Source organism: Papio anubis, chromosome 13 (assembly GCF_008728515.1).
Source record: "Papio anubis isolate 15944 chromosome 13, Panubis1.0, whole genome shotgun sequence".
Classification (NCBI taxonomy): domain Eukaryota; kingdom Metazoa; phylum Chordata; class Mammalia; order Primates; family Cercopithecidae; genus Papio; species Papio anubis.
The window spans coordinates 64,772,084-64,795,989 of record NC_044988.1 but is presented as its reverse complement, the minus strand read 5'-3'; the positions used below and the strand labels follow the sequence as shown (position 1 = coordinate 64,795,989).

The window sequence follows — 23,906 nt, the reverse complement described above, 5'->3', positions numbered from 1 at the left end:
CAGATGTGTGGAGAAGTTACATTGTTTCTGTTACGCACTTTTTTCTGTTTCACACTGTTATGTACCAAAATATTCTTTTTCTTAGTAACTTAGTCATGTGTTTTGGGAAAGAGGCTTGATCTCTCAAAAATAAGCAGTCAACATCAGAAATGCCAAAAGGAGCACCCTGTAGTTAACATTCTTGACAGGAAGATGAGGCATAGAACAATTTAGTCACATGTTAGAGAACAGATCATTGAGAGGCCTGTGACAGAGATATGCCCAGAGGCTCATAAGCCCCAAGCATGAAGAAGAGATCAGAGTGGGAGAGACGTGTTCTAATGAAGCCTGAGAGGAATGCCAGGGTTCATAGAAGGAATGCTTGCCAACATTCATAGGTAAGTAAAAAGTAAAATTATATCTGTACAAGAATGTTTCTTAAAATCTTACTCTATATTGACTATTCTATTTACATGTTTAAATCCATGTGTGTCTCTACTGGCTGCTTTAATAAAGAAATTTTAAAGGGAAATAATTGAATGGAAATGCTTAGAAATATGGCCATCTTGGGTAACCAGAAGAGGCCTGGCTATTGAGACCAGGAGATCATAACCAAGGAGCTTTTGATGGCAGTTCCTTCAAAAGGAGAGAAATAAGGTGAAAAAACTTCCTAAAGCACTGAAAATCCAGCCCTGAAAAACAGCCAGTCATGAAGAGAAGGATTCTATATAAATCCCTGATTTGTTTGAAATGTCTCACAAATTTAATTATAATTTATAAATATTATTGTAAAGCAGAAAATCAAAGGAAAATAGAGGATCTACAAGAAAGCTAGAAGAATTTTGAATTTTCCTATTTTGAAATAAAAAGTCTAACTTTGAAAGTGGAACAATATCTATGCTTCTAAAACTTTTATAGCTTGAACCAAACAAAAGAGAATAAATTATAAGCAATAACACTACCTTAAAAGCTTTTGGAATGAGGTGGGAGAAATATATTTTTTCTAAAGCACAGAGGTGGGGAGATCAACTCCTATTTTCCCTTTTTTTTTTGAGACAGAGTCTCGCTCTGTCACCCACGCTGGAGTACAGTGGTGTGATCTCAGGTCATTGCAGCCTCCACCCCCGGGTTCAAGTGATTCTCATGCCTCAGCCTCCCAAGCAGCTGGAACTACAGGCATGTGCCACCATGCCCAGCTAATTTGTTCGTATTTTCAGTAGTGATGGTGTTTCTCCAGGTTGGCCAGGCTGAACTTGAACTCCTGGCCTCAAGTGATCTGCCCACCTCAGCCTCCCAAAATGCTGGCATTACAGGCATGAGCCACAGCACCCAACCAACCCCTATTTTCTCAAAGTCCAAAAGACATTAAGTAATAAATGCAACAGCTTGTAAATGTGCTTCTTACCCCTTTTGTACAAAGTCAACATGCTTCTTTGGAAGGACAGACATTATTTCATTCAAGAGTTGATCTGGATTCACTAATCTAGTTGTAGTCACATTATAGTGAAGCTTAAAAAAGAAAAAGAAGAGAAGTAAATTTTTACATCAACACAAAGACTATCACACCAGATCAAGAGTTCCAAAACTCCTCAATATAGTACCATTTCAAATGGAACTATTTCCTGAAAAATACCAAAGGAATTTACAGTCAACTCTTAGTGAGTTCATGGCACACTGGGAAAGTTTGGAGAAATGATGGTTATTAGTAACCACACCCATAGCTTCCTTTTCATACTTTCATCTTCCTCTCCTACCAATCCTTTTAAAGAAATAAATATTAAAGAGCATCCATCTAACTGTTTGAGCTGTGCTTGTTTTCCCCTTCCCACACTATTTTAAGAGACATTAACAGTCCTGAAATGTATACCACAGAAAGATAAACACCATACGAAGTTTGCTTTGTAGTTAGTTGGATATGTTTCCTTAATTCTTTCTGGATTATTTAAAGAATACAGGCCGGGCGTGGTGGCTCAAGCCTGTAATCCCAGCACTTTGGGAGGCCAAGACAGGCAGATCACGAGGTCAGAAGATCGAGACCATCCTGGCTAACACGGTGAAACCCCATCTCTATTAAAAAATACAAAAAACTAGCCAGGCGAGGCGGCGGGCGCCTGTAGTCCCAGCTACTCGGGAGGCTGAGGCAGGAGAATGGCATAAACCCAGGAGGCGGAGCTTGCAGTGAGCTGAGATCGTGCCACTGCACTCCAGCCTGGGTGACAGAGCGAGACTCTGTCTCAAAAAAAAAAAAAAAAAAAAGAATATTATAGAGTTCCAGGAGCTGATTTTATGACAGTTATATGAGGAAATAAATGTAACAGGTATTCCTTTAAAAAAGTAATGTCATGTTATTTTTTCTCATTGACTGAGAGCCTAATCCTGAGAGATAATTTCATTCCTAATTGATATTTATCCTTCATTCATTCAACAACTATTTTTTGAATATTTACTATGTGCTAGGCACTGTTTTAGCGGGTCCTGGACACACAAAAATCCCTCCCTTTCTGGTAAGTACCTTCACTGTCAAACAAAACCTTAGTTTCTATATCTTTCAGGTTTGAGTTCATTGTATAAATAAAATGCTGAGGGAAAAAAGTATCCAACTTTTCAAAATAAGAACCTATTGCCCAAAGAAGAGATATAAGTTTCTTAAGGTAGTGCTTCTCATAGTGTGATATAAGATATACAAGGTAATTCTGGGTAGCACATGGATAAATATTTTTAAATATGTATTTGTTTCCATCTGATTTAGAAAACATATTTGTATTAAATATGTATTTGTTCCCATCTGATTTAGAAAACATAATTAACAACAACAACAAAAAACCTAATGATATATGTTTCCTTTTAAATAAATTTGAGTTTTAAAAAATTATCTTGATTGTGGTAATGGTTTCACAGATGTTATATATAATGCCAAAGCATATTAATTGTACTTTAAAATATGCACAGTTGGCCAGGTGTGGTGGCTCATGACTGTAATCCCAGCACTTTGGGAAGCCAAGGCAGGAGGATTACTTAAGCTCAGGAGTTCAAGACCAGCTTGGGTAACATAGTGAGACCTCGTCTCTACAAAAAATTAAGACTTAGCCAAGTGTGGTGGCATGTGTCCCAGCTACTCAGGAGACTGAGGCAGGAGGATGACTTGAGCCCAGGAGGTTGAGGCTGCAGTGAGCTATGATCATGCCATTGTACTGCAGCCTAGGCAGCAGAGCAAGACTCTGCCTCAAAAAATTAACAATAAATAAAATAAAATATGTGCAAGTTTATTACATATCAGTTATATCTCTATAAATCTATTTGTTAAAGGAGAGTCAACATAAAGAAAATACCAGATAAATAATAGTGCACACAATACACCCATATAGCAAATGTCGTGAAACTGAGTGTTAACAAAGGGACCCTCTCTTTCTTGGTTCCTGATCTAGCACTCTTTTCACCAAACTAAATTGGCTCTGTCAAGACGATATTAATAATAAACTGAACACCTTCAAATCACAATATAAATCACTGCTTTGGTAAAATAAAGAATGAATCCTAATTTATCTATTTAAATTTTGGATTTTTAGTAGACTGTTTCCTAAAAGAGGACATAACTACATATGATTTGCTATCTTAAAAAACTATGGTATTATTTCTACTATCCTTGCAGCTCTTCTGGTAAGTGTATAGTTTTTAGTACAGTATTTGAAGTTGGTGGAAAAAAATAAGGTTAATTTCCCAAAGACAGTCCTTCAGTTTTGCAAAAACTTAAAAGCAACAAAAAGTGTTAAAGATCTAAAGTTAAAGTTTTTGATCTTAGCACTCTGCTAATTAGACCATGGGCCTATACATGGGGGGGTAAAGTGCTCAACACTGATAGTAATCCTTGATGTTGGAAATACCACCTTATACTAATAAAGTATTTAATACGCCACGTAGCATCCCATACGTAGAGTCTTGTTTCTACATCTCAGCCCTGTGAGGTTGCCAGGGTAGGCATTTTTCCAGATTTTACAAATGAAGAAACTGAGGAGATCAGGAATAAAATGATTTATCAAAGCTATATAGTACAAAGCTGGAGCCAGAACCCAGGTCTTCTCATTCCCAATCTTGTGGTTTTTCTCCTACATTCTGGAGGTACTGGAGAACTCCCTAGAAAGCCAACTAATACCACAGTAGTTTCTATTGAAAAATGCATTCAGGTTCCAAAATATTTACATAAGTGACCATTTTTAGAACATTATCCATTAGTATTTGGTAACTGCTGAGCTTCTCAATAATGTATATATACATACATATGGTTGAACTAGTTTCCTTAATTTTATTTAACATTTTTCAGTGCAATGGTACTATGGTTTTTTTAAATCCCAGTGTCAGTCCTTGAAATACTTAACTATCTCCAACCAGAGAAATTTCAGAACAAAAGAATAAAATATGCCTAATAAACAGCCGTATGTAACGTAAACTTCTCAGCACACTACGTAAGTTCAAGGCAATGACTGCTAGTGGATAAATCCTATCTTCTTCCACTTTAAGACAGAACACAAATGAGATCTCAGAACATTCTCCTCTGAAACACCCTTCTGCCCAATAGCTCAGCATTTTCCTTCCCTCAAACCACCCAGATTTGCTCATTACGAGAGTCTCAGTGCAAAAACTAAACACAGACCCAGTCCCCAAATGATGGGCACACTACCATCTTCTCCCCCGCTCTGGGTCCACACCTCTTGGAACGTGTTTTTACTATAGCACTGAGCCCAGTGTGTCAGAACAACATCCCAGCCTGTTTTCACAGCCAGCCTAAGAGTTCCTCAAGGACATGGGCTGTGTCTCATTCATCCCTTTACCTCTTAATTACTCCCCTTCCACAAAACAAACATGTATTCATTAGGTGTTTGAATGAATGCTCAGAGAGAATCCAAAAGAATAAAAAGTACTTTGTATCAACTAATAGTTTATTTTTCCTTTCCTTCCTTGACCAAATATATTGTCCACACCACTGACACATTAACCCTTTTAAAGCATACTGGGTCTATTAAATAAGATCCACATCTTTTTAGCCAGGCCTTGAGGCCCTTCCAGCCTACCATCTCCACTTTTCACTCACTGTTTTCCTGACACACACCACACTCAAAGTTCCAATTATCTTCCCATGCATTCAAATATTTCATGAGGGCCTACAAAGTATCCATGAATCAGGGACATAACTAAGCTCAAGTCCCCCTCCTTAAGGCAGCTCTCAGTTCTCCATCTGTGCCCACTGCTTCCTCACCTCCATGTTGCCCCTGTGACCAATCCCTCCAACTGCTCTTGAATATTTGAATGATAGCTGTTTGCTCCTTGAAGGGAGTGACTGTATCTATTTACCGACTGCACAATAACATACATATTTTAGTTGCTCAAAAAACATATATTAACTAAGTGAATAAATACTCAAATAAAAAACACTAATAAATTCATTCAGTACCTTTAAAAAAAAAAAAAAGGCAATCCATTAGCAGTCAGCTTCTGAAATCCATATGAAAGAATTCCAGCCTGCTTACCTTCAGTCTTCTGGGCCCATCTCTGGCACAGCCTTTCCTTTTGCTCCTGGTGAGCACAGTGATAACCTTATCCAACCCCCTTTCAAGGCTCCCAAACACTTTGGCTCCCTTTCTTTTTGGAGTCTCCTCCATATGTGCTTGATTGAGATCCAGTTCCACTGAGCGGCACCTGAAACAAAACAAAAAAGGCATGAGGAGAGCTGGGCCTCCGGCCTGTGGGGTCTGCAAGGGCGAACTTTTGTCCCTTCATACACATTAGGGTGCCTCATTCAGGTATCATTCAGGTATACTCATTCAGGTATACTCATTCAGGTACCTCATTCAGGTATACTCATTCAGGTATTCAGGGCCAGATCACCTCTCTCCTCTCTCCTCATCAGGAAGCACCAAAGCCATTTCCTCCTGGACAGGAGCTGTCACCCTTCCACCAGGCAACTGCCACTCAGCAAAACTATTTATCCCCTTCCTTTTAAAAAAATGTCATATATATAGAAAAGTTCAAAGAAGAGTACAGTGAACACCAGTATATCCTCCTAGATTCAACAATTGTTCATATTTTGCCACTTTGCTTTCTGTATGGATATAGATAATATATATACTGATATATATATCAATGCATATATCTATATACATAAATTTAATGTATATAGGTAATACATTAAATTTACTTATAAGTAATTTAATGTATTACCTATATACATTAAATTTACTTATTTGCTAAGCCAACTGAAAGTAACTCATCTGAAGATATCATGACACTTCACTCTGAAACACTTCAGTATACATCTCCAGTGAATAAGGATGCTGTCTTCCATAAAGATGATACCATTATCACATCAATAAATTAATAATAATTCCATAATATCTAATACCCTGTTCACATTCTAATTCTCCCAATTGTCTCCAAAATAGACAATGCCTTTAAGAAACTGCTATAAAAGAATAGCAGGGTTACCTATGCTGCAGAAGGGTTACTTGAAGGGTTACCTATGCTGCAGAACTTTTCATACAGAGGATTTTCTTTGAAACAACAGTGAGTATCTTTACGATTTGGGAGGACTACAATCTGTTAGTGGATATCTATATTTCACTGGCCAAAGAGAAGGGTAAGATGGGCCTCAGAGAGGCAACTAGTTGGCTGAGATGAGGTCCACTGTCTTCCCAGCCTGTTGTACTTAAGGTGCCGTCCTACTGCTGATCAGTTTCACAATTCTACCCCATGAGGAAGGCAGTGGCTACATGTCCAGGAATGGCCACAGGTCATCCACATATAAACAGATATTCCTACTCTCCAACAGAATCTATGTGATGATTTACCTTAATCAGGTCTATTAATATATGAAAAAGGAAATCTGGTTACATACACTAAAGATTAGAACCTAAAAAAACCAAACACTAGGCCGGGCGCGGTGGCTCATGCCTGTAATCCCAGCACTTTGGGAGGCCGAGGCGGGCGGATCACGAGGTCAGGAGATCGAGACCATCCTGGCTAACACGGTGAAACCCCGTCTCTACTAAAAAATACAAAAAACTAGCCGGGCGAGGTGGCGGCGCCTGTAGTCCCAGCTACTCGGGAGGCTGAGCCAGGAGAATGGCGGGAACCCGGGAGGCGGAGCTTGCAGTGAGCTGAGATCCGGCCACTGCATTCCAGCCTGGGCGACCGTCTCAAAAAAAAAAAAAAAAAAAAACCAAACACTTACCGTCTCTCAGGGCTAATGACACCTGTCATTAACTTGTCTGTTCCTGTTGAATTTACTGGCATTTTAATTGGAGTTTCTTTCAGGCACTGGTTTCTAGCTATTAGAAACAGAACAAACACAATCCATATGCAGCACATACTATGGTTCTGAAATTTCTATTATTAATAATAATATAATAACATTATTAATAACATTATTCAATAATAATAACATTATTCATTGACTCAGAAATAGTATAATCACTTGACCTGTGATGTCAAAGGCTCTAACTCTTTCAAGAAATGTTTCCATGTGATTTATAATAAAAACAAAATCATTTTGCCTTGTATGTGTGGCTCTTCTTTTTTTTCTTCACTGCAAATTGAGGCCATGCTTTTAATTTTATTATAAACATCATATGATAAATCTAAACAGATCATAAAAATACAAATCTCATAATTACTGATTCTTTTTCTAAAAATAAAAGTCAATCTGTATTTGTACAAGGGCCCAATTTATGCTTTTAATTGATCTAATTTAATTAAAAGGTGTTAATTCAATTCATAGCCCGATTAAACTCATGTTAGGCAAAAAGAACAGACCCCTGTGAAAGCTTGACATAAGTTATTAAAGAGATGTAAGCTTTGGCCAGGCACGGTGGCTCATGTCTGTAATCCCAGCACTTTGGGAGGCCGAGGAGGGCAGATCATGAGGTCAGGAGTTAGAGACCACCCTGGCCAACATGGTGAAACCTCATCTCTACTAAAGATACAGAAAAATTAGCCGGGCCTGGTGGCGGGCGCCTGTAATCCCAGCCACTTGGGAGGTTGAAGCAGAAGAATCCTTTGAACCCAGTAGACGGATGTTGCAGTGAGCCAAGATCACACCATTGCACTCCAGCGTGGAAGACAGAGTGAGACTTCATCTCAAAAAAAAAAAAAAAAAAAAAAAAAAGAGATGTAAGCTTTGATTTTTTTTATATTCTCTGTTCCAGAATTTTATGTTTTATTCTAAGTAGGGTATTTGCATTCCAGATAGTTTGTGACAAATTTGTACTAACAAATCTGGTTATGCTGATTAGCTCATGATCTAAAAGTTTTATACCCTTTAGAGATAATATTCACACTATAAAAACAAAGATATAATATCAAAATTTGTAAAAGAGATTAGGGGCTTGGTTTTGTTTATGACTATTTGGCTATATTCTCACTTTGCACAAGAACAAGAAAATAAGAGCAATCAGAAAGATCTATAAAAACAGCTTTCATCTTTGTATACAAACAGTATCTATCACCATACAGAACTGACCTTCAACAAACTGCCAATGCCTGCATTGTGTAGGAATGACAAAAATGAAATTAATGTTTATGTCAAAAATAACTCACAATGAAAGTAAAATGCAGGGCTGGGCATGGTGGACTCACCCCAAATTTACTTTGGGATTACTCACCCCAAATTTACTTTGGGATTACTCATCCCAAAGTAATCCCAGCACTTTGGGAGGCCGAGGTGGATGGATCACCTGAGGTCAAGAGTTCGAGAGCAGCCTGCCCAACATGTTGAAACCCCATCTCTACTAAAAATACAAAACATTAACTGGGCATGGTGGTGCACACCTATAATCCCAGCTACCCAGCTACTCAGGAGGCTGAGGCAGGAGAATTGCTTGAAACTGGAAGGCGAAGGTTGCAGTGAGCCAAGATCATGCCACTGCACTCCAGCCTGGGCAACAAGAGTGAAACTCTGTCTCAAAAAAAAGGAAAAGGAAAAGAAAAAGAAATAAAAAAGAAAAAGAGAAAAAGAAAGAGCAAGAGCAAGAGAAAGAGAAAGAGAAAGAGAAAGAAAAAGAAAAAGAAAAAGAAAAAGAAAAAGAAAAAGAAAAAGAAAAGAAAAGAAAAGGAAAAGAAAAGGAAAGGAAAGGAAAGGAAAGGAAAGGAAAGGAAAGGAAAGGAAAGGAAAGGAAAGGAAAGGAAAGGAAAGGAAAGCGAGTGAGAAAGGAGAGGAGCAGTCACTAATGGAAGCTGAAGAATCATGGTTTGAAGCCACTTGCTTCCTGGAGCCCATGAAGAGAAACTAATTAATAATAATAGTTAACTAACACAATTTATCATGACAACATATGTCAACTGATAATATTTCAAGATTGTAAAATAAATTCCAAACTACCCACACTGTAAAACCTTCAGAGTTACACAAAAAGTAAAAAATGTCAATAATGGAAGGGATTATGGCACTAAAAGTTTTTTAAAATAAAAAAGCCCTGGGCCGGGCACAGTGGCTCACGCCTATGATCCCAGAAATTTGGGAGGCTGAAGCAGGCAGATCACCTGAGGTCAGGAGTTCGAGACCAGTCTGACCAATGTGGTGAAACCCCGTCTCCATTAAAAATACGAAAATTAGCCGAGCCTGGTGGCAGGTGCCTATAATCCCAGCTACTAGGGAGGCTGAGGCAGGAGGACTGCTTGAATCCAGGAGGTGGAGGTTGCAGTGAGCCAAGATCGCGCCACTGCACTCCAGCCTGGGCAACAGAGCGAGACTCCGTCTCAAAGAAATAAAAAAAAAAAAAGAAAAAGAAAAAAAGCAAAAAAAAAAAAAAAAAAAAAAAGGCCTTGAATGAGCTAAGGTGAGCTGAGGTCCAGTTTATCTCCCTGCCCAATCCCATGATTCACAGAGGGTATTGTACTTACAGTAAGAGAAAGAACAGAAAGAGACCCTTTCATTGGGAAAGAATGCAATAGCAGCTACCATTGCAGGGTAGATGCTATCTCACTGAATTCTCACAACCACCACAGGAAGTGCCCGCCCCCCCCCCCCCCCCACACACACACACACACACACACACACACACACACACCAGGACACCAAACTGGTCTCACATTTTGGGGGGAAAGTGTTATTTGAGTTGATGAAACAGAAAATGTCATTAACATAAAAATGGGACTCCTAGCAAATATTCTGGCAAAGTCTTCCGTAATATCTTTATAGATAAGAAGTTAACCCCTCAAACCGGCTACAAGCTGCATTAGTGAACTAGAAGCACAAAGGTAGGATGCGGTTTCACAGCAGTTCACATGGCAATGCTCCAGAGTTTAGGTTTGTTAGAATCTTAAAACTAGAGAAGGTCACAATTGCTAGGGGAAAAAAGGCTAATAAAGTTTAGGTAACATTTTTTAAAGTGACACAAACAGGATCACCAAAAATAAAATTCCTTTGGGCTCTTATTATTTCATTACATAAATATGGCCCCTATTATGTACTAGGCATCAGGCCTAGTACTATGTACTATGTACCAGACAGATATGGCCCCTAATACAGACCATGCCATGCTGCAATAAACAAGGCAGAGAGTCTCTACTGTCATGACACTTACCACCCTATCCTCGTGAGATCCAGTCTAGAAAACTCAGTTTAGTTTTAGGTACTGTATTCTAAGAGGCAGACTGACCAAATGGAATGTGTCCAGATGAGGCCAGCAACCAAAACAGTGAAGTATCATAAAAGAAATGGTTTAAATAACTGGTGATGACTAAACTGAAGAGGAAACCAAGGGAAATGAGGAAGTTGTAGTAACTGGACAAAGACAGATATCTGGAAGGGCATCACAGATTCACCCTGTCTGTTAAGGACAGGCAGTAATACCACAGGGCAGAATAGGACCAGACACCAGAACTGGAGCTCCAGATAAGTAAAGGCTCGATGGAGGCGTCAGCTTGAGTCGTAAGTCGGGGTAAAGGGCGTGCAAGGTCTAAACCTGGGTATATGACCTTGGACAAATCACTTCACTCCTTCTGAGTCTCAGGTATCTTAGTTATGAAAAAGGGAGTTGGATTAAATGAACTCTAACTTGCCTTTCAGCTTTGATATCCTACGATGCTATGATTCAATTTTATAAATGTGAAAAAGAGGAAAAACTCGGTATCATTTGAGAAGAAATTGAAATTGACAAATATGCTTTCATTTCAACTAATGCAAACGACATGATAAAAAAGCATCTTGACTTCTAGAAATTCCTGAAAGCAATGCTAGTCACTTCTGACCTGCTATACGTTTACTTAATGTGGTAAGAAAAATGAAACTTCTTACTGCTTAATTCACTTAGCAAATACCTTTTGAGGGTGTAGCGTAACGATTTGGTGTAGTGAGTATTTCTCTCTTATGCTGGTTCTTATTAACTGGAGTCTTTGGCTCAGGAAACATAAAGTACTCTTCATTCTTTACAGCAGACTTAGGAGTATATACATTTTCTTTGTTCTTTAATTTATTTGCAGGTGTTCTGCATAAGGCTGGAGTTAATGATTTAGATTCTACCCCATTTGATTCTGTCCAATACTTGGTAAACTGGAAAAAAAAAGTTACTTGATAAAGCACACTGAAGAAGAAAAGTCAATTTCTTTACAACATTCCTTAATCATTTGCAAACTACCTTGTACTATTTATTTATTTATTTATTTATTTTATTTTATTTTATTTTATTTTTTTTTTTGAGACGGAGTCTCTCTCTGTCCTCCAGGCTGGAGTGCAGTGGCCGGATCTCAGCTCACTGCAAGCTCCGCCTCCCGGGTTTAAGCCATTCTCCTGCCTCAGCCTCCCGAGTAGCTGGGACTACAGGCACCCACCACCTCGCCCGGCTAGTTTTTTGTATTTTTTAGTAGAGACAGGGTTTCACCGTGTTAGCCAGGATGGTCCCGATCTCCTGACCTCGTGATCCGCCCGTCTCGGCCTCCCAAAGTGCTGGGATTACAGGCTTGAGCCACCGCGCCCAGCCCCTTGTACTATTTATTAAAATGAATTATCAAAAGGTGTTATTGACAATATTAGGAAATTTGAAAATATATAGTTTTCTTTAATACATGTAGAACACTTTAGTCTGTTCTATTGACAGTAATTGTCAACATGATACAGGTTGAGTGTATATACATACTCAGATCCTAGGCAATATTGTGAATGGCCACAAATCAATCGCTAAGAAATGCTTTCCATACCTAGATAAGATTATGGCATTATGGCATAATCTATAGATAGTCACGGCTTGCCTCTGATATATACCAAAAAAAAAAAAAAAGTTTAGTCAGCAATTAGGGCAGAAAAAACATGTTATTAACTACTCTAACAGAAATGTTGGATAAAAAATACTTTTTAATCCTTTTAAATTTATGGTTGAGCTTGCAAGAGAATAAGGAAAATCCTAAGAGGCCAAACTAAAAACCTGAGAATGAATCCAAAGGTGTAACCAAGGCTGAAACTCTCTGCTGCCCTAAGGGCATCTATCTTCTATCTCTGATAACCTACAGCTTGTGTTTCTACAGCCACAGAAGCCTTGGGCCTCTGTAAGGTGGTGAGTTAGATCCAAAGCTCCCATGTAAAGCCAGGAAGTGCTATAACTATAATGAAAGGCTGAGTTAAATATAAATCTGCTCTTCAAAGGGAATAGGCAAGAAAAAGAGTGTCCTGGTCTTGGTTCTGAGGGAGGAGAAAAATGAAGCTTCTTTTAATAATTTGTAAGTAAACACAGGCCAGTCTTCAAATAAATAAAGGTCCAAATTAATACAACCTGCATGTTCCAGAAACCTCACGCCTAATTTTAACTTAAAGTAGTCCTAGGCTGGTTGTGCCCGAGGAACCTGGTAGAAGCAAGCACAACTCCTACCTGAAAGAAAAGCTTCAGTCCAACCCAACTCAAGACCTTAACCCAAGCCTCAGATAATTCCCATAGAGTTCAAAGAAAAATAAACCTACATAAGAAATTCCAAAAGACACAAGCACTATGAGCATAAAGACTTCAGGTATTAAAATTATCAAATACAGAACATAAATAAGTATGTTTGCATGTTTAAAATAGCGAAACAAAAACATGAGAAAAGAACAAGACTACCAAAACTGTTCAAATAGATTTGAAAAATAAAAACTTCTAGAAATAAAAACATGATAAAAATGAAAAGTTCAATGCACATGCCAAATAACAGAATAAAGGAAATAGAGACATTTGAATAGAAATATAAATCTGAAATTACTCTGAATGTAGTCAAGAGAGAAAAAGATATAAGATACATGAAAGATGGTTTAAGGAAACAGAAAATGAAATAAAGTAAGTCCAACATAAGGCTATTCTAAGTTACAGAGACAGATAATATGGACAATGCAAAAGCAGCAATTCCCTCTACTTCTTTTCCCAAAGGAAAAGAAATCAATACATCAAAAAGATACCTGCACTTGTATATTTATCACAGTACTTACTCACAATAGCAGAGATACAAAATCAACCTAAGTGTCCATCAACGGATGACTGGATAAAGGAAATGTGAGAGAGAGAGACAGAGAGAGAGAGAGAGAGAGAGACAGAGAGAGAGAGAGACATAGAGAGAGAGAAAGAATACTATTCAACCATAAAAAAGAATGAAATCCTATCTTTTGCAGCAAGGTGGATGGAAGTGGAGGTTATTTTAGTGAAACAAGCCAGACACAGAATGACACATATTGCATGTTCTCACTCATAAGTGGGTGCCAAAAAAAGGTGTACACATGAATGTAGAGAGGAAAATGTAGACTTGGAAGGGTGAGGAGATGGGAAGGGGTAGGTGATGAGAAATTACTTAAGGGGTCCGATGTACATTATTCAGGTGACACTTTAAAACCTTTCACTTGACCACTATGTAGGTAAGAAAACTGTACTTGTACCCTACAAATGTATATAAATATTGTTTTTAAGAAAAAGCACACTGGGCGTTGCTGGCTCACACCGGTAATCCCAGCACTTTGGGAGGCCAAGTCATGAGATCACGTGAGGTCAGGAGTTCAAGACCAGCCTGGCCAATACAGTGAAACCCCATCTCTACTAATAATACAAAAATTAGCTGGGCATGGAGACAGGCACCTGTAATCCCAGCTACTCGGGAGGCTGAGGCAGGAAAATCGCTTGAACCTGGGAGGCAGAGGTTGCAGTGAGCCGACATCGCGCCATTGCACTCTAGCCTGGGAAACAAGAGAGAAACTCTGTCTCAAAAAAAAAAAAGAAAAAAAAAAGAAAAAAGAAAAAGCAGTATATTATTCAACAAATTTTCCAAATTTGATTAAAAATACAAATCCCCATACATAGAAAGCATGATGAATCATAAACAGGATACATAAAAGAAATCCACATCTCTACTTACCAGATTATACAACTGTAGAGGACAATATCCACAGAGACACCACTCAGATGGTGTGCTCCCTGGAGGTGTGCAATGCAGTAGCCCTAACAGTGAAGCTGCAGAACACAAAAAGCAAAGACATGGCCCTAAAAGGAGCCAGAGAGAAAAGACAGACTAACTAAAAAGGTGCTAGACTGAGGTTAGTTTTTCAATAGCAACAACAGAAGCAAGAAGAAAGTAGAATGATATCTTCAATAACATCCTGTGAATCCATAAATATTTCAAAATAAAAAGCTAAAAACATTCAAGAGCTAATACCCTGGACACATCAATAGCATGTAATCCAGGAGGGGTAATCAGAGATTAAGTGTTCTAAGGCCTTCATATTGTTTAGAAGGAAAGTAAAGATACAGATTCACAGCCGGGTGCAGTGGCTCACACCTGTAATCCTAGCACTTTGGGAGGCCGAGACAGCTGGATCACCTGAGGTCAGGAGTTCGAGACCAGCCTGGCCAACATGGTGAAACCCTGTCGCTCCTAAAAATACAAAAAAATTAGCCGGACATGGTGGCGGGTGCCTGTAAACCTAGCTACTCAGGAGGCTGAGGCAGGAGAATCACTAGAACCCAGGAGGCAGAGGTTGCAGTGAGCAGAGATCATGCCATTGCACGCAAGCCTGGGCAACAGAGCAAGATTCCATCTCAAAAAAAAAACCAAAAAACTACAGACTTACTATATATTTGGTTAAATATGTTAAAAATTTAGAGTAAACATTAAAAGAATATAAATCAAATAGAAACCAATAAAATGTGGGGGGAAATTAACAGCAAAAAAATAAGAAACAAGGGGGAATACAGAAAAAGACAAATAGGAAACATAAAAAATGAAAGATATATAATAAATAAATCCATAATAAAAATAAATGTAAGTTGGGTACGCTCACAATTCAAAAGACAGATTTTCAGTTTGCATACCAAATCTAGCTATGTTATTTATTTATTTTTTTTGAGACAGAGTCTTGCTCTGTCGCCCAGGCTGGAGTGCAGTGGCGCGATCTCAGTTCACTGCAAGCTCCGCCTCCTGGGTTCACGCCATTCTCCTGCCTCAGCCTCCCAAGTAGCTGGGACTAAAGGCGCCCGCCACCACGCCTGGCTAATTTTTTGTATTTTTTAGTAGAGACAGAGTTTCACTGTGTTAGCCTGGATGGTCTCGATCTCCTGACCTCGTGATCTGCCAGCCTTGGCCTCCCAAAGTGCTGGGATTACAGGCGTGAGCCACCGCACCCGGCCTAACTATGTTACTTTTAAAGAGATATACCTAAATACAAGGTATGAAAGGTTTCATTGTTTCATTTTTTATTTATTAAGGAAATCTTAATTTCTTTAATTTTATAATAGTTCTTGTATCAGGTTAACCAGTTTCCTCCCATCTTCTTATTCTTTAGGCATGATTTAGTTATTCTTGCCCCTCTGTATTTCCACATACATTTTAGAATCATTTTGACTTATTTTACATCCACTGAAAAGTTCAGATTACATTAAATTTAAAATTCATTTTGGGAAAAAATGAGATCTATACCTTCAAATCTCCCTATCCATAAACAAAGTATACCTCTTTTCTTTCAGAACTCTGTGTATTAGCCAAGGATCACAGCATTTATTCATAGAAAACAGCTAAGTAGAAACAGTGAGCTTTGAGGTGTTTTAATTTGTCCTACCTATCCCCATTCCCCTCTCTCCAGCTCTATAATCGTCTTAGAAACTCAGAGCCCACAATCATGATGAAAACCAGCAACCTAGGAGCCACTGGACGGGGCAGAACAGGCTGGAGCTCCTTCAAAGTTTTATGCTCAGAAAATTGTCATTATTTAGCCTGGCCAGTAGTTCCCTACAAGACCCTACTATGAAAGCTGTCTTTTTTAATTCTTTGTTTGTTTTTTATTTGAGATAGAGTTTTGCTTTTGTTGCCCAGGCTGGAGTGCAATGGTGCCAACTCAGCTCACCACAAACCCCGCCTCCCAGGTTCAAGCAATTCTCCTGTCTCAGCCTCCCGAGTAGCTGGGATTATAGGCATGCACCACCACACGTGGCTAATTTTGTATTTTTAGTAGAGACGGGGTTTCTCCATGTTGGTCAGGTAGGTCTTGAACTCCTGACCTCAGGTGATATATCCACCTTGGCCTCCCAAAGTGCTGGGATTACAGGCATGAGCCACCGCACCCGGCCTGAAAGCTGTCTTCATTTGACCTTACTCAGAGCCTGCCCAGTGTGAAAAGCCTTTTCCCCAGTGGCATCTGTTAAAAAGATTTAGAGGTGCCAGGCACAGTGGTTCATGCCTGTAATCCCAGCACTTTGGGAGGCCAAGGCGGGTGGATCTCTTGAGTCCAGGAGTTTGAGAACAGCCTGGGCAAAATATTGAGACCCTGTCTCTACAAAATAATTTTGTAAAAATTAGTTGGGCATGGTGGCACATGCCTACAGTCCCAGCTACTGCCGCCGAAGCAGTGGGTAACAGCTGGTGATGACAATAGACTAACAAAAATGCTGAAAAGAAAAAGTTGGAGAATAAGATGTCCACAGTGACTTGGAAAAGCTCCAAAATATACCAGGGAATCTACAAGCCCAATGTACATGTATAGGATGTGCTCATACCCAGGGCTGTGCATTTGCTCAGGAAAGACTTTAGAAGGGGCTGGGCGTGGTGGCTCATGCCTGTAATCCCAGCACTTTGAGAGGATGAGGCAGGTGGATCACTTGAGGTCAGGAGTTCAAGACCAGCCTGACCAACATGGTGAAACCTCGTCTCTACTAAAAATACAAAGTTAGTCAGGTGTGGTGGCACATGCCTATAATCCCAGCTCCTTGGGAAGCTGAGGCAGGAGAATCGCTTGAACCCAGGAGGCAAAGATTGTAGTGAGCTGAGATCACGCCATTGCACTCCAGCCTGGGCAACAAGAGCGAAACTCTATCTCAAAAAAAAAAAGCCATACTTTGGAAGGATCTAAGATCTCACCTCAAGCTGACCGTGAGGTTCTATACAAATAGGAAGTGAAATCTAAGGCAGAGTTGTCGGCTGCCTGGCTGAAAGCTGAAGGCATACCCCAGATGTACACAGAGCCGGCACAAAGACTGAGAAACATATTGATTCCAGGCATCTAAGGAAACCTCGCCAAGCATTAGCTGATCACTATGCTAACTGAGCAGAGAAAAGGTATAGTAAAAATATGGTATTATAATTTCATGGACCATCATCATAAATGCAGCCCAATACTGACCTAAATGACTTTACAGAATTCGTTCAGAAAAGTCACTAAACAACAACAACAAACAGCAATAATACCAAATCCTGAGGAGGGGATAAATCTGATTATCAGAGCTGCCACATTATATTATTTTAAATGTCTAGTTTTCAACAATTACAAGACATATATATGCAAAGAAGTGAAAAAGTATGGCCGGGTACGGTGGCTCACGCCTGTAATCCCAGCATTTTGGGAGGCCGAAGCAGGCAGATCACCTGAGGTCAGGAGTTCAAGACCAGCCTGGCCAACTTGGTGAAACCCCATCTTTACAAAAATACAAAAAAAAAAAAAATTAGCCAGGCGATGGCAGGTGCCTGTAATCCCAGCTACTCAGGAGGCTGAGACAGGAGAATCGCTTGAACCCGGGAGGCAGAGGTTGCAGTGAGCAGAGATCACACAATGCACTCCAGCCTGGGTGATAGAGCTAGCCTCCGTCTTTAAAAAAAAGGATGGCCGGCCGGGCGCGGTGGCTCAAGCCTGTAATCCCAGCACTTTGGGAGGCCGAGACGGGCGGATCACGAGGTCAGGAGATCGAGACCATCCTGGCTGACACGGTGAAACCCCGTCTCTACTAAAAAAATACAAAAAACTAGCCGGGCGAGGTGGCGGGCGCCTGTAGTCCCAGCTACTCGGGAGGCTGAGGCAGGAGAATGGCGTGAACCCGGGAGGCGGAGCTTGCAGTGAGCTGAGATCCGGCCACTGCACTCCAGCCTGGGCGACAGAGCGAGACTCCGTCTCAAAAAAAAAAAAAAAAAAGGATGGCCTATACACAGGAAAAAAAAAAAAAAAAAAGCAGTCAATAGAAATCGTCCTTGAAGAAGTCCAGACATGGGCCTTACCAAGCAAAGACTGAAAATCACAGTTTTTAAATATATTCAAAGAACAAAAGGAAATGTCTAAAGAACCAAGGGAAAGTGTAAGAGCAATGTCACAATAAATAGAGAGTATAAATAAAGATAAAATTATTTAAAAGAACCAAACAAATTCTGGAGTTCAAGAGTACAATAACTGTAACAAAAAATTCACTAGAGGGATTAAACAGCACTTTCAGTAAGCAGAAGAAAGAATCTGAAACTTCTGAAACCTAGAAACAAGTTAACTGAAATTAGTCTGAGAAACAGAATGCAAATAGATAAAGAAAAATGAACAGGGCCTCAGAGTACTGCAGGGCATCATCAAGTGTGCCAATATACATGGAAGGGGAGTACCAGAAGATAAAACAAAGAGAGTAGGGCAAACAAAATATCTGAAAACTTCCCAAATTTGATGAAAAACATTAATCTATACTAATCTTCATTAATCTAAAAAGCTCGGCCGGGCGCGGTGGCTCAAGCCTGTAATCCCAGCACTTTGGGAGGCCGAGACGGGCGGATCACGAGGTCAGGAGATCGAGACCATCCTGGCTAACACGGTGAAACCCCGTCTCTACTGAAAAATACAAAAAAAAACTTAGCCGGGCGAGGTGGCAGGCGCCTGTAGTCCCAGCTACTCGGGAGGCTGAGGCGGGAGAATGGCGTGAACCCGCGAGGCAGAGCTTGCAGTGAGCTGAGATCCGGCCACTGCACTCCAGCCTGGGAGCACAGCGAGACTCCGTCTCAAAAAAAAAAAAAATAAAAATAAAAAAAAAAATAAAAAGCTCAACAAACTTAAAGTACAATAAAAAGATTATCAAAAGGAAAGAAAAACAGATCAATTGCCACCGAGAGTTGGGAGGGGAAGTTAACCACAAGGGGAATGAGGGAATTTTGAGGAGTAATGGAACTGTTTTATATCTTAATTTTGGTGGTGGTTATACAACTGTATGCATTTGTCACAGAATTACACACTAAAAAAGGTGACTTTACCTATTTAACTACATGTAAAGTATACCTCATTATACCTCATTTTAAACAAAAAAGAAGGCCGGGCACGGTGGCTCACGCCTGTAATCCCAGCACTTTGGGAGGCTGAGGTGGGCGGATCACCTGGGGTCAGGAGTTTGAGACCAGCTGCCGACATGGTGAAACCCCGTCTCTACTAAAAATACAAAAAATAACCAGGAGAGGCAGCAGGCACCTGTAATCCCAGCTACTCAGGAGGCACGAGAATCACTTGAACTTGGGAGGCAGAGGTTGCAGTGAGCCAAGATCGTGCCACTGCACTCCAGCCTGGCCAACAGAGCAAGACTCAGTCTTAAAAAATAATAATAATAAACAGGAAATAAAGGAGCAGTAAAGAGCTCTAAAATAGAATCTTGGCTTGCTTCAACTTGGATATAATTGACTTCCCTTTCATTCATATTCCAGTTATCTCTCATTAACGTTTTCGGTGGCTTAAGCATTCATTAAATTTGCAAGCACACCTTGGTTTCACATTACTCTGGTTGTTTTTATAATTGAAACAATAGATTCTGCCTTAAATAGTAATAAAAATTACTAACCTGTGATTTTTGGGGAGTAGCAGCACCTGTTGATAAATTATCTTCACACCAATCATAGTCTATTAATCCAGTCACATAATTTTCATCACTTGTGGTCACATCTTCCAGACTCCGATTCTTTGACTATTCAATGAAAGACAGAAGAACTTAAAGACAACAGTATTATGATTCAATATTTAAAATACAGTCATGCATCACTTAACGACAGAGACATTCTGAGAAATGTGTTATTAGGCAATTTTATCATTGTGTGAACATCATAAAAGGTACTTACACAAACTGAGATGTCAGAGCCTATTACACACCTAGGCCACACCTAAGTTATATGTTATAGCCTATTGCTCCTACACTACAAACCTGTGTAGGATGTTACTGTACTGAATACTGTAGGTGGCTTTAACACAACAATAAACATTTATGTATCTAAACAAATCTAAACATAGAAAAAGGCCGTCCCCGTGGTGGCTCATGCCTGTAATCCCAGCACTTTGGAAGGCCAACACAGGTGGGATCACTTAAGCTCAGGCATTCGCGACCAGTCTAGGCAATATGGTGAAACCCCGTCTCTACAAAAAATAGAAATTAGCCAGGCATGTGCCTGTAGGCCCATGTACTTGGGAGGCTGAGGTGGGAGGATCGCTTGAGTCCATGAGGTGGAGGTTACAATAAGCAGAGATTGTGCCACTGCACTCCAGCCTGGATAATACAGCGAGACTCTGAAAAAAAAAAAAAAAGAAAGAAAGAAGAAAGATAGAAAGATAAGAAAGAAGGAAGGAAGGAAGGAAGGAAAGAAAAAGAAAGAGAGAGAAAGAGTAGAGTAAAAACATGGTATTATAATTTTATGGGACCATCATCATAAATGCAGTCCAATGTTATCTTTATGCAGCACAAAACTGTATTCCAGGCATAGGGCAAGGCCTTGGAAACAAAAATGAATAGGAGACACTATAATGAAGGAGCTGACCATCCAGTCAGAAAAAGGAAGTCAGAAAATTTCAGTTCAAATTATCAGAAAGGAAAATGTCTGACTCTCAAATAATATGTCTTGCAACATTCTTATGTTATATGGCATACTACTTTTCATTACCACATAATCACTATAATACCAGACGACTCTACTGCAAATTTACAAATAAAAAGATCTGACAAAGTAGAGGATGGAGGGGAAACAACTTCGAAATATACGTTTCTTCTTTGTAAAAATATACAGGGTAGTGAGTAATTTCTACCAGGAAGAAAATTAGCCTTATGAAGGATCTCCCAGGGACAGGACATTTGGGGTCTTGTGCTAACAATGCCACCAGGTAACTTACGTTCTTTCATTCTTCCTCCTCTATAAACTAAGGGTATAGTAATTACACCCTGAATTCAAGACTGTGGGTGTACTTGCATTTTATTTCTCCTTTCTTTCTTTTCCCTTAATATCTTGTTAATCTAGCCAAGCAATTTTACTTGAATTTGTTATATCTCATCCTTTTCTTCCCAAAGTCATACTGCCACTATCCTAGATCAAGGACAAATCTTCTCATACCTAGACTATTCAAACAGACAATATTGTCTGTACCACTCATCTTTCCACCCTCCCAACCAAGGATGACAGAGTTCTCCAGGATTACCAGTTACCATCATTTGGAACTGGGTGCCTGAAGAGCTAGGCTAAGAAAAATCCTAAAGCTAAGTCTAGGCTTGGTGGGGGGAAGTACAGTGCTGTATGAATGACGGCTGTCACGGGTACTCCGGTAGGGACTAATAGCACACACATCACCCCTGACTGAAGAATTGTATACACCACTGGACAAATTTTTCAAAATCATGTTCATGTCTCTCTCTCTTGCTCAAAAATCAATGGCTCCTCATTAATTATTGAATAAAGTCTAAAATTCTGATGTGCATTTTCAGGTTTTCTACTATCTGGCTCTTGTCCACCCCTCCAGCTCACTTGCTCGCTCACTCGCTCTCTTTCTCTCTCTCTTCCCCTACTTGAACTCTTTTTAAACACAAGTCCAGCCACTGTCAACAGAATACATCAAGCAAAATTAGGTGCCCATGCTTTTGCTGATTCCATTTATCTTGCCCTGAATGTTGTGCCACTTCTTTTCCATCTTTCCAACTCGACTGTTGGTCCAGTTTGGATCCCATGGTGATCATTCCTGTCCTCTAAAGCTCCTCAGGGCACCTCTGGCCACTTCTCTGGCCCCCATCATCTACTATGATGCAGTATTATCTATGTATATATATGTCTTGCCTCAACTTGACTGTTAGAGAACAAGTACCATACTTTACACAGATTTGTTTCCCAGCAGCCCAGCATGGGGCCTGAAAATGCTAATGACACTGATGATGATGTGGTCATTTGTGATTCTTGGATCAGTCTGTATTGCTGTTTCACTGAAAGGGCCATCTATTGATTGATTATCAGGATTACTTACTTTCTTATAAACACCCCAGAGAAAAGGGATAATTCTATCAAGGGGAAGAACAGTACAACCAGACTATGTGACTTGCTTCATGTCTCAGCAATTTGCATAAAGATCAGAAGAGAACCCAAAATTTGATTTCTATTTCACTTCTTGTCACTAAAATGTCTCTTGATCTGCCATAAAATTGGTTCAATAATATGACTTTGCAAATAATTAAATTATTAGGTAAATGTTCATTATGTAGTAGATGGAAGATAAGAGTAAATATCTTTCCAGGTCTTTTCCACTTATAATTCATATAAGCAGATCAATTGAGATCAGGTCAATTCAGATATAAGAAAATCCAGGCCGGGTATGGTGGCTCACGCTTGTATTCCCAGCACTTTGGGAGGCTGAGGCAGGTGGATCATCTGAGGTCAGGAGTTCGAGACCAGCCTGACCACATGGTGAAATCCCATCTCTACTAAAAATACAAAAATTAGCTGGGTGTGGTGGCATGTACCTGTAATCCCAGCTACTCAGGAGGCTGAGGCAGGAGAATCACTTGAACCCAGGAGGCAGAGGTTGCAGTGAGCCAAGACCACACTACTGCACTCCAGCCTGGGCAACTGAGCGAGACTCCGTCTCACAAAAAAAAAAAAAAAGACAATCCAATGGCTCAGGAAAATGTCTCAGGCCCCTTAACTGAGGTGTCATAAATTTTAAAATTTAATGAAAGTGGTTTTTCTAAACATAGAGGTATAGGTATCTAATAGTTTTCTCCAATTACCTTGAGCAGAAGCAAAATTCAGGGTTTTGCATTTCCCGGGACCCAAATGTGTTACTTGCACCTGAAAGTTTAAAGGGTTTGGCAGTGTGGGCCGGATGAGGGATTGGCTGATTCACGGAGTCCATGTGCAAAAGAGCTGCCTAGGCACAGAATATTTACCAGCCATTAAAACTCTCCGACAACAGACTAGAAAACCATGCAGGAATAAGATTATCTCCCTTCAGAGATTTCTTTACACAACAGCCAGTGTACTGACCAAGCAGGGAGGGAAAAAGGGGGGCAGGTTAGGTCTGGCAGTGACATAAGACCCACTATACCTGTAGCACATGACTGATGAGTACCAAAAGGAGACCTAAATGAGATATTAAAGGAATTTGAGCCGGGCGCAGTGGCTCAAGCCTGTAATCCCAGCACTTTGGGAGGCCGAGACGGGCGGATCACGAGGTCAGGAGATCGAGACCATCCTGGCTAACACGGTGAAACCCCGTCTCTACTAAAAAGTACAAAAAACTAGCCGGGTGAGGTGGCGGGCACCTGTAGTCCCAGCTACTCGGGAGGCTGAGGCAGGAGAATGGCTTAAACCCGGGAGGCGGAGCTTGCAGTGAGCTGAGATCCGGCCACTGCACTCCAGCTCAGGCAACAGAGCGAGACTCCATCTCAAAAAAAAAAAATAAATAAATAAATAAAAAA

General features: G+C 40.1%; 1 protein-coding gene across 8 annotated transcripts in view; it reads right to left on the bottom strand.

The window, feature by feature from the left end:
* The window catches only part of MELK (maternal embryonic leucine zipper kinase), a 126,079-nt gene that overhangs the window by 1,370 nt on the left and 100,803 nt on the right, over positions 1-23,906 (bottom strand). For all 8 annotated transcript variants that reach the window (XM_031654318.1, XM_031654320.1, XM_031654323.1 and 5 more), the window contains 5 exons: positions 20,028-20,150; positions 11,287-11,518; positions 7,202-7,298; positions 5,502-5,670; positions 1,385-1,488 (listed from right to left, as the gene is read on the bottom strand). In XM_031654318.1, coding sequence (XP_031510178.1) covers positions 1,385-1,488; positions 5,502-5,670; positions 7,202-7,298; positions 11,287-11,518; positions 20,028-20,150 — 725 coding nt within the window. The remainder of the gene's footprint in view (positions 1-1,384; positions 1,489-5,501; positions 5,671-7,201; positions 7,299-11,286; positions 11,519-20,027; positions 20,151-23,906) is intronic.